Source organism: Pollicipes pollicipes, unplaced genomic scaffold (assembly GCF_011947565.3).
Source record: "Pollicipes pollicipes isolate AB1234 unplaced genomic scaffold, Ppol_2.1 Scaffold_3447;HRSCAF=4054_pilon_pilon_pilon, whole genome shotgun sequence".
In the NCBI taxonomy this organism is placed as follows: Eukaryota; Metazoa; Arthropoda; class Thecostraca; order Pollicipedomorpha; family Pollicipedidae; genus Pollicipes; species Pollicipes pollicipes.
This window is the reverse complement of record NW_023596297.1, coordinates 21,441,793-21,452,588: the sequence shown is the minus strand read 5'-3', so window position 1 is coordinate 21,452,588 and position 10,796 is coordinate 21,441,793. Positions and strand designations below refer to the sequence as shown.

Genomic DNA, 10,796 nt, shown 5'->3' with positions numbered 1-10,796 from the left:
CTTGCCAGGAACGAGTGGGGGCCTTCTAAGGGCTCTCATAAGCGTTGAAAAGAGTGGGTCGAAATGAGCTAAAACAATGATCTAGTCCATCCCATGTTTGCCCGAAAACGTTCTTTCTTTTGCAGACTCGACAAGGGAAACAAATTACATCAAAAGCTTTCAGCCTGCGCTGTTGCAATCTCGGAAACAAGGACAGCGATGGCCAGAATTGCAGTTTCTGTAAAGCCGAACGGCGTTGGCCGCTGCAAGTAACATCAGACGGCGCATGCCGCGCGTGCAAGAACGACCGTCGTGAAATAATGTTTCTGGAAGTCTTTCAAAATTCATTCGCACCGCTAAAAGATTAGACCGGGCGTACCTTCGTTTATAACTTTGAGGTTGTCCTCTGGACATATTAACAATGACAGCAATGCGAAAGATATGAAAACTACCTTTACTCTTTCAGGTTCATCACGAAATTCCAGGAGCAATGCGCGGTGACGTGAAGGCCAATCCATTATCATCAAGTTTAAAGCCGCCCAGGTGAAATATCCGCTCAGACCTTCCTTTAAAATGTGCGATTGCATGTCTTTAAGTGTTCTGAGGTACTTCTTCCAGACGCGTAAGCATAAACGTCCACCCGTTGATCAAGGCTCGGCCGCAGGGCCAACGCTTCGTGGGCTATGGAAACTGCAACGCTTGGTGTCAATATTGTTTTATTTTTGCTAAGGTTTGCGAGCGCGCAAGTTCAAAGCTACGTTACGTAACTCAAAGTGCTAATTGGCTCTTACTAAACATTTAACATCGCCATGCAAACATGGCACATGGCTTGGCCATGTTAGCGGAAATTGTTTGCTCATTTCTGTCCACAACCTACATTCACGGTGTCCTTAATCACTTTGCGGAACCCAGGTTAACATTTTGACAAAACTTCTGGCTTCTGTCGGTTTCATGTGTGCCATTTTTTGCAAATGCTTGGGGAGCGGGCCTAGTTGAGGGTCTGACGACCTCTCGCCCCTCCCCCTCGTCGGATTTTTTCCTTATCGAATAAAAACCGTCGTTAACGCAGCAGTGAAGATATGCTTTTTGTAACAGTGCAGAAGAAAATACATGTGCGATTGATAGGACCGACACATGCATGCTCGTCATCAATTTGTTGTTGCGCTGGCTGCGGTGCACGTAAATTTCCGTTGAGTGGATGTACGTCATATCATGTAAACCATTTTTATGTTAGGCATACTGGCTCTTCACCAGTATAACAACGATAAATTGCCAGCCTACAAAATAAATTTGATTTATGTGCGTTGGATTGCGCATTATTGAATGGCATCATTATCTGCTGCCAGGCGCGCAGTGAGAATCTGGTAAGCGGGGCACAGGGCTGACGAAGGCTCCCCGCATAGTAAAATGCCCCTCCCCAAAATTGCCTAATATGTCCCACTTGTTGCTGAGGGAACGTTATATGTATATATATATATATATATATATATATATATATATATTACCTTTAACTTCTGTAACTAGACTGGAGGACATGCGCTACCGCGAGATCAAATCTATCTGATGATTATAGTTAATAAACTGAAAAAGCAGGCGCTTTAACCACTACATCGAATATATCGCCAACGTTTTCCATTTTACAGTGGTCCAGTGGACCTTACTCAACCCAGCAGAACTCAGAAACGTTGTTAGAATTTTTTCTGGGTTGTACACAAATATGAATGGCCCGCGAATATAAGTTGAGGATTAAAATGTTTCAACCATTTATATTAGCATAGCCAAACTACGTTTGGTTGGGAATGTTCAGGAATTCAGTCAGAATTGATTAGTTAGACAAACTATGCATGGCAGTTCTGAGCATGCACGCTCGCTTGTCTTAACAAAAACCCGACGCCTGACGTTGCAGTCTCCATTGACTGCGTACCGTCGGCCCCGCAGCTAACACCAGGTCGTGGTCGACAATTGGATGAAAATGATGACGCATTTCACAAAAGTACCTTTGAACACTTTAAATGCGCAAACGACATATTTGGAGATATTCCCGGCGTATATTACACCCACGCGATTTTTAGATTGATGCTAATAACGGATTGGTGTTTAGAGCATCGTGAAGTGGTGCCGGAATCTGGTGGTGGAACTGGAAGAGTAAAGATAGAATCTCTATTTTTCGTGTTGCTGAAACTGTTAGTCTGTCCAAAGGACAACCTCAAAACTATAAGAAATATTCGCTCAGTCTACTCTTTGAACTGTTCGAAATTATTGTCAAATACATTCAGAAACATTATGTTACGATGGTCGATGTTACCCTCACGGCGCCCGCCGCTTGGCGTTGCTTGCGGCGGCCAACGCCGTTCGGTTTTACGGAAACTACACCCCAGAGCATCGCTGTTCTTGCTCCGCGATATTGGAGGCGTGTCATTGGGGCTTCACAACGCACCCAGTTGCTGATGCTATATGGCGCCGCCTGCCTCGCACCCTGGCAGGAAGGATGGGGCACCGCGAGAAATCAAGCCCCGTGACTCCGGCTTCCCAGACGCGCAACGGTTAACGCAGGCTTCACCATCGGCAACCGACCCGTAGGCTCAAACCTTTTGGTGTTGTTTGTTTCACTTGTCGATTCTGCAAAGGAATGGATGTTCTCAGGCAAACATAGGATGGCCTTGTGCGGTTTTGAACCCATTTGGCTCCACCCTATTGCGAACACTGTCCTGCCCTGTTAACGATACCCGGTCATGTTCAGAAGAAACGTTGAGCAGCCACTGGGCGCGACGTAGTTATCCGGTCCCGAAGCGAGGGTGCCCCTGGTGACCAGAAAGCCCACACTGTAGGCGGCCAGAGAGCCCAAGGCTGCCAGATGGGACCTATTGAGCATCCAGTGGTAGTGCTGCCTGAAATTTTGGAACTGTCTGAACTACTTTTCTAGAAAAACTCCTCACAGAATACAGATCATTGCATTCTTTAGTCTTCATTTGCCATAGTATTTCACGAATTATCTCACTTTCCCGCTTACCCCTATATTTTTTTCCGGTGTCCAGCAGGTCATGGCTTCCTTGAGGCTACTAAACAAAATACGCAACAGAAATAATGTCACCTTGAATGTCGACATGTGTGCCGCATGCACGGCATTTTGAAATTGGCGGCCTCTACGTATGTTTAAGTCCACCGTGGTCGCAAGTGGAGCGTTGGGGACGTCGGTTGCCCTGGAACTGTGGTGGTCACGTTGAAAGGGTAAGATTTGTCATTCATATGGAACACTTGATGGACCTACTGTGGATGTTTTTTTCGAAATTAGAGCTCATTAAGTACATTTAAGTTTATTAGACTGTGGTGTCCCAATCATCAAGTCTCATCCATATTCGTGTTCTACATTGTGTTTGATACATTTACATTTTGTAAACAGTTAATCTGTTCACAGTTTCCAAAACAGGTGTTTAAGCAGTGCAGAGCAATGCACATGAGTGAGGAAGGCCAATTTGGGTGCATTGGCATGTACAGCTTTCTGTGAAAAATTTGCTGATTCCTTAGTCTTTCACAATTAGGTGGTGGAAGTCAGGCCGAGCAACAATCATGGATTGGTGTAAACACAAACTCTTAAGTCATTCAATGAAATGGTTTGATGAAATCTTGTAGCTGTTAGCCGTGCTGAGCCGTTTGTTTAAATAACAGCCCCTAGGATGCCTTCAATGAATCCAACTATCACTTTGAAATTGGTTGTAACTGCTAGTTTGAATGAACCTGCAACACAGGCAAGACAGAACAAGGCACTGCAAACAATGTGCTTTAAGCTGGACATGTCCAGCATAGCAGCAACATGCTGCAACTTATCAGTGTGTGCATGTTGTAAATATGAGTACCCTGCTACCACCAATTTTAGTGTGCAGAGAGCCAATTTTCTAAGAAATTGCAAAGATAATCTCACACAGAAGAAACCCCAACAGATTTTGCAAGCAGATAGCTCCAAAACATTTTTGCAAGCAAGACTGATTTGAAATTTAGTACAATCTGGCTTGCCTTGAGGTTGGTGCATGCATGCACATTGTTCATTGGACTGATATCATTCAGGCATTCAGTGCACTGGATTAATATTTTTTTAGTGACCAGTCTGCCAGGAACAGTGCAACATTGCTTATCATAGTTTTGTTTGAATAAATTTGGTTTGAACCTTTTGATTGGGATGAGTTTCTTGAATCTGTGCCCGCACTAAACAGGCCTGTGAGGCCTCAGCCCTATCATCCTGCTATGAAATTTTGTGGACAGAGCAGAATTTTCCATCAGAACTTAATATCTGCAATTCCTGCCTCAGTCAGTTCTGCCCTTTGATATTTGTGATGTTACCTGACCTTGCATGACTGTCCTCCTCTAGGCTATCATAGATAAGGACAGAAAATAAGTGTTAAATCAACTCCAAACCACCCTGCTCACCAGTGTGTAGATCAAAAGGCAGCCATTCCAGCAAATGGAGCTATCAGGATATACAGTTGCCCTATATGTGTGTGGTTTAATTGACAGAGATTTTAAAGGGAGTGTTCCACATTGGTGTGGGGTTTAAAATGGAAGTGGCCATCTTGAAGATTATTTGGTGCAGTTCACGGCCCAGCCCTGCTCAAGACCTGAACCTTGCTAGTATCTGAGCATTATGCTTGTGAAGAAATGTAGGTTTTTTGTGCAGACTATTTCAATGTCACATGAGTGTCTATGACACCAAAATAACATCACTCAAATCCCACCATTCCAATTGCCATGAGGTGGTTAAAGCCAAGAAAAATATAATAGTTTAGTCATTCACAGCTGGCATTCTTGAGCACCATTTTCAGATATAACAGCTGTCAATTGTCTGTCTATAAATGTTGTGCAAGGTATGAGAACACCATCAAACAATGCCTTAATGAGGACCATATTTACTAAATACAGAAATTGTGTTGTCTAGAGGAGTCCTTGCCCTTAAAAATGTATCAGCAGTGATAAGTGAGCTAATTTCAGAGTATTTGATGCTTGCTTCAATATCTTTAAACATGGAACATTCCCATTTGATAGCAAACACACTGCCTTCATAGTTTCAGGATAAGCCATTTTATCATCAAAAAGGGTATGTTTAGAATTTCAAAACCCCAATTTGCTGTGATTCCATATTTAAACTTGGCAAAAGACCTTGTGATTTGCCATCAGCATGCAAATTTCATGCTTCATTTCTTGTCTTGACAGAACACCAACTCCAGAGCACCCCAACAGCCCCTGCAGGTCAGCATGCCCTTCAGCTTCGGCACTACCCCGACCGCGCCGGCTGGCGGCGCCTCCGGCTCTTCGTTCGGTGTGCCGGCGGCCGGAGCCACGCCCGGCTTCTCATTGGCGGGCGCCGCTGGCGCCTCCTCCCCCGCCGGCGGCTTTTCGTTCGCGTCGCCAACTGCGACGGCGGGAGGCGGTCTGACGCTGGGAGCGGGGGCCGGCGCCCCCGCCACCAGCGGGCTCTCGTTCGGAGCCCCCGCCGCCGGTGGCACCACCGCTGCACCTGCCAGCGGCGGGTTCTCTTTTGGTGCCCCCGCTGCCGCGACGACAGCCGGCCAGCTGTCGTTTGGAGCGAGCGCCGCTGCGCCCGCCGGCGGCGGGTTCACGTTCGGCACTCCCGGGGCGTCGAGCGCCGCTGGTGGGTTGTCGCTGGCAGCTCCCGCTGCCGCCCCCATCACCGCTGGCTCCTTGCTGGGAGCGCCTGCCACAACCAGCGCAGGGTTTGCATTCGCGGCCCCGGCTGCCTCCAGTGCGGGCGCTGGGCTGTCCCTGACGGGCGCGGCTAGCGCGGCGCCGGGCACGGCGCCCGCCTTCGCGGCCTCTCCATTTGGAAAGCCAGCCGGGCTCAGTACTGAGACTGCGGCCACGACAGCGGGTGGCTTTTCGCTGGGGACGCCGGCCGCCATCACATCGGGCTTTTCGCTGGGAACTCCGGCTGCTGCTACATCTGCAGGAGGATTCTCGCTGGGGCCGCCGGCCGCCACCACGTCTGGCTTTTCACTGGGAACTCCGGCTGCTGCTACATCTGCAGGAGGATTCTCGCTGGGGGCGCCGGCCGCCACCACGTCTGGCTTTTCGCTGGGAACCCCGGCTGCCGCCACATCTGGAGGTGGTTTCTCGCTGGGGACGCCGGCCACCACCACATCTGCAGGTGGTTTTTCGCTGGGAACTCCGGCTGCAGCCACATCTGGAGGAGGTTTTTCTCTGGGAACACCGGCTACAGCCACATCTGAAGGAGGTTTTTCGCTGGGAACGCCGGCGGCTTCCGCCACCCCGGCATCCGGTGAGTGTGGTGCAGCGTTTCACGAATAGTACTGTTTACGTGCGCGGTCATCGCGACCGACCGTCACCTGGCGGTGCCCGACTGAGTCCCGTGTGGGAAAGGTGGTTGCATACTGGTCAAAATTGCTCTTGAAGTTTTGAAGTGAATCGAGAGTCTAGAAAGCTGGGTGACCATGTATCTCAGCGCTTCGGAACTCGGGCGCACGGGCCGTGGCGGCCTCTGGTACTCGATGTAGACGTTGGTCTTCGTGGCCAGGTTCTTGGTCACCAGAATGCCGCGAACTCGGTGCATGCTGTTGATGTGTTGAGGGAGCTCCGACCGCTCCTGCATGTGACGACGTTGTGACGCGCGTTGTGCGCCGCAGGGGCGCCGGCGAGCAGTGGGGGGCTGGGCCTCACCGGCTTGGGCTCCACAGCCACCAGTCTGGGGCAGACTTCAGCCGCAGCTACCACAGTCACCAGGTGAGCCTCCAGTCTGAACACGGACACCAGCGCCACTGCCAGTCTCACCACGGAACGCAATGGGAAGACTCGGTTCGCCTGCCTGTGTGTTTGTTTCGCCTGTATGGTGGCTACAATGGAAGACTGCGGCTGTGGGATCGAGCCTGGGCGGGGATGGAGTGATCTGACGACGTGGTGTGCCCGTCAGCACGACGGCGTCGGCGCCCGGCTCCACCATGACGTACCGCCAGCTGGAGGAGCTGATCAACAAGTCCACAATGGACCTGGAGGAGCAGGAGAAGCGCCTGCTGACCCAGGCCACCCAGGTCAACGCCTGGGACCGGCAGCTGGTCAACAACGGACAGAAGGTCGGCAGCGCGGCGACCTGAGCTTCAGGCGGTGGCGTGCTCGTGGAGGGAGCGGCGATGCCGGCGCCTGTGGATGCCGCGATCGGTCTCAGGCTGTTGATTGCAGAGGAAATAATTCCCCCAGGATGGCATCGAACGCATCGCCGTGGTGACAATGGAGATTGCTGTTTCTTCTCGCTTTGCCCTGAGCTGAATAAGGCCGCCGCTTACCAGGGTTGCCACCAGCGAGCAGCGGGTCTTTTGCGCGCTCTTTGAGACGTTGCGCAGCTCGTTTCGTTACCAGTTTTGTCTGACCATTTGAGGGCATCTGGCTGATAGGCACGTCCCCACTGATGTCCGCGCCTCACCCCGGCCAGATCATGGACCTGAACGAGGCCGTGGAGCGGGTGAAGCTCGACCAGGAGCAGCTCGACACCGAGCTCAACTTCGTCGCCACACAGCAGCACGAGCTGGAGGAACTGCTGGCACCGCTTGAGCGCGCCGTCGAGTCGGCCGGAGGTAGGCAATGTGGCGGGGTAGGAGCTAGTGACGCGTGGAGAGGTACCGATACTCGGGCGAAGCGGGGCGAGACTCAGGGGACGTGCGGGGAGCCGGGCGGGGCTTAGGGGACATGCGGGGCCGGGTGGGGTGCGGACGCCCGGTGGGACGTATGTGGTGACTGGGAGCCGCTCAGGTGAGCGCGGCGTACCGTTGGTGTGCTCAGCTACGGCGTGCTCCGGAAAACGCGTTGATTTTGCTGCCTGCGATGGAGCCGACTTGCAGCCATGTGTTTCCTGGTTCTGTCTTGTAAACGTTTGCACGTGACTGACAGTCATACGTACCTGCTGGGATGGTCGGATTTTAAAACCCCGGCACGCATGGCTGCCAATGTGGCGCATGGCTGCCAATGTGGCCCATTTGACCGGACGTGATGTTTAGAGCACTCCCCATCTGACCGGACGTGGTGTTGGGAGCACTTCCCGTCGGACCGAACGTGGTGTTGGGAGCGCCTCCAATCTGACCGGACGTGGTGTTGGGAGCACTTCTCGTCGGACCGAACGTGGTGTTGGGAGCGCTCCCAATCTGACCGGACGTGGTGTTGGGAGCACTCCCAATCTGACCGGACGTGGTGTTGGGAGCACTCCCAATCTGACCGGACGTGGTGTTGGGAGCACCCCCATCTGACCGGACGTGGCGCTCTCGCCGCGCCGGCGGCGGGAGCGTGTGCCCGGTGCACCGGGCGGCTGACCTGATCTGACCTGGTGTGACGCAGGCGCGGTGCAGCAGCACCCCGACGTGGAGCGGGAGCACACCTACCAGCTGGCCGAGGGCATCGGCGCCCAACTGAAGCGCATGTCAGAAGACCTGCGCGAGATGATTGAGCACGTGAACGCCGCCAACAAGAACCAGGACGAGAACGACCCAGTAAGAGGCCACCAATCCCTGGACGCCGCCGCTCGGTCGGCTGGGCGGAGGGCTTCCTATCGTCTCTCTGGCTCTTAGGGGCGTCTGCGCCGCTTGTCGGCTGCGACACGGAGCAGGGCGTGCCGCTCTGTCGCTGTCCCGTCGTCGGCATCGCCGTCACGTGACCAGTTATGTCGCATCGGGGGAACGGTGCGAAGTTTCAGCGAAACCGTCAGGAGCTTTGCACGTGCGTGGAACTGCGGCGGAAGAGCTTCTTTTATCGTTGCATGGTCAAGGTAGGATGACACGTGATGCTGCTGGCGCTCTCGTCGAGCGGTGTTTGTTACCTCGTCGCACTACGTCGCGTGGTACCGGCAGGCCGGGTGCCCAGCCATGGCTACGGGTGTGGTATTGGTAACATGTGACATACCAGGTTTGCGGTGCACGCCACTTGATTTCAGTGATTTGTTATCTAGGGGTAACACGATTTTCTTGGTTTACCATTGCTCTGCGATGCCCTGGAAGCGGTTTATAGAAGTCCAGGAGCAGTGTTGGCGTCATCACTGGCGTCGGCTCTCTGGCCCGCCGTTCACCTGCTCCGCCCGCCGCCAGATGGTGCAGATCTCCAAGATCCTGAACGCGCACATGGACAGCCTGAACTGGCTGGACGAGAACACGACGCAGCTGCAGCGGCGGGTGGACGAGACGAGCCGGCAGCTGGAGCATCGGCGGCTCGAGCAGGAGCGTGCCCTCCGGCGCGGCTTCGATTAGAGCCGTCGCCGCCGCCCGCCCTGGTCACGGCCGGCGGACCGGTCGGCACCGACAGCGCACCGCCTCGGGTCAGAGACAGACTGGCGTCGCCCGCCTGACCCCGCTCACGCCCGTGAAAGCGGCGTCCTCCCGGTGGTCAGGTCACGTGCTCTAACGGCGCGGTATGGCGCGGAACGACACGACGCCTCCGCTGCTGGCCAACCGGGCGCCCTTACGGAGCGCCTCGTGGTCGCCTGAAGTGAAGCCGAAGTGAGAAGTGCGGGAAGTGAGAGCCGCTGCGTGTGTGCGTGTGCGTGGTGTGTCGGCGCCTGACGCCGTGCAGGACGATCGCTGCGAGGGCCGCAGACGTCCCGACGTGACGCGCGGCGTCGTGGGTCGTCACGGACGTCGTCAGTGTTGAACGTCCTTGCAGTGATGATGTGCCAGGTGGTGCCCGCATCGTGATGATGTGGCAGGTGGTGCCCGCATCGTGATGATGTGCCAGGTGGTGCCCGCATCGTGATGATGTGGCAGGTGGTGCCCGCATCGTGATGATGTGGCAGATGGTGCCCGTATCGTGATGTGGCAGGTGGTGCCCGTATCGTGATGATGTGGCAGGTGGTGCCCGCATCGTGATGATGTGCCAGGTGGTGCCCGCATCGTGATGATGTGGCAGGTGGTGCCCATATCGTGATGAATTCCGAGAGGACTCTGGGGTGAGCGATGCGTGTGCCGCTGACCTTCGCGCTCGACATCGCCAACGAAAAAGGCCCGGTGTTTTGTTTTGGCAAATAAATGACTCGTCTAGAGAACTTGTCTTTTCTTGACTGAATGACACGTCTTGTCTCCCCCCCCCCTTTCCAGAGCTTATACGAGAGCCTGCACGAGATTCCGAATGCGTAATTCGAGAATACGTCGGTTCCCATTTTCGTGTCGTTTGTTGGCGACGCTTCCCTGTCTCTACAAGATCGTTGCATGATACGCATTGCAATGCAGGTTCGCGTTGAACACAACAGCAAATCGTGGGCGTCCCTGAAAAACAACCGCGGCAGTTACGAAATTACACTAAAGACACGGGTGGGAGATTGCATTTCAAAGAACGGATACGAAATTGCGTCTTCGCATAATGCCACAACACGCCTTAGTGCGGTGGGGTTGCTAAATTGCAGTTGGCGGCATCCTGCTCGTTTGTAATGTGATCTTGTGTAAATAGCACAGCCGGTACCGTCCGTTATATTTAGCGGGTGTAGGGCATAGGGTATCTTCCCGAGCTGGTACTCTGGTGACGCTGATTGGTGTTTTTTGGTCGTTTCGGCATCCGACGTTGTTCTACTGCCCAACCGTATGAGTTGATTGGTGGCCGGCGTCTTGACTAGCGGAGGCTGTAGTCATAAAACACGCCCAGGCTAGGAAGTCCGAGGAAAGTGGGCCCGGACATCTCACGTGAAAGTTGCCCCCCCCCCCCGCAGCTATTTAAATGAGTGAGAAAATGTTTCATACACACCGGATAACGAATTTATCCGCATCCATGAACTGGAATACAGACTAACTCATAGCGTCTCCCATCCAGTCAAAACTCAGCATAAAACA

The 10,796-nt window shown here is 53.4% G+C and overlaps 1 protein-coding gene across 3 annotated transcripts; it reads left to right on the top strand.

Annotated features, from left to right (window-relative positions):
• Nucleotides 1–3,091: 3,091 nt before the first annotated feature.
• Nup62 (nucleoporin 62) lies at nt 3,092–10,010 on the top strand. 3 transcript variants are annotated; one of them, XR_005093492.1, is made up of 8 exons: nt 3,319–3,806; nt 5,182–6,265; nt 6,630–6,726; nt 6,914–7,073; nt 7,430–7,571; nt 8,326–8,477; nt 9,069–9,740; nt 9,883–10,010. XR_005093492.1 is itself a non-coding variant. In XM_037215025.1 (7 exons), the coding sequence occupies exons 2-7, from the start codon at nt 5,224–5,226 to the stop codon at nt 9,225–9,227; spliced, it is 1,752 nt and encodes a 583-aa protein (XP_037070920.1). In that variant the 5' UTR covers nt 3,092–3,207; nt 5,182–5,223; the 3' UTR covers nt 9,228–9,740. The 3 variants fall into 3 exon arrangements, 2 of the variants coding, with proteins under 2 accessions (XP_037070920.1, XP_037070919.1); XM_037215025.1 differs by lacking the exons at nt 3,319–3,806; nt 9,883–10,010 and adding an exon at nt 3,092–3,207; XM_037215024.1 differs by lacking the exon at nt 9,883–10,010 and having other exon boundaries at nt 9,069–9,761.
• Nucleotides 10,011–10,796: the final 786 nt, after the last annotated feature.

Bases quoted from the DNA above. Each gene is read 5' to 3' on its own strand.
- Nup62 (XM_037215024.1), top strand. From the start codon at position 3,654: ATGCCTTCAATGAATCCAACTATCACTTTGAAATTGGTTGTAACTGCT. The intron at 6,727-6,913 runs GTGAGCCTCCAG...TGTGCCCGTCAG, and splicing joins GCAGCTACCACAGTCACCAG to CACGACGGCGTCGGCGCCCG. The intron at 7,572-8,325 runs GTAGGCAATGTG...GGTGTGACGCAG, and splicing joins CGCCGTCGAGTCGGCCGGAG to GCGCGGTGCAGCAGCACCCC.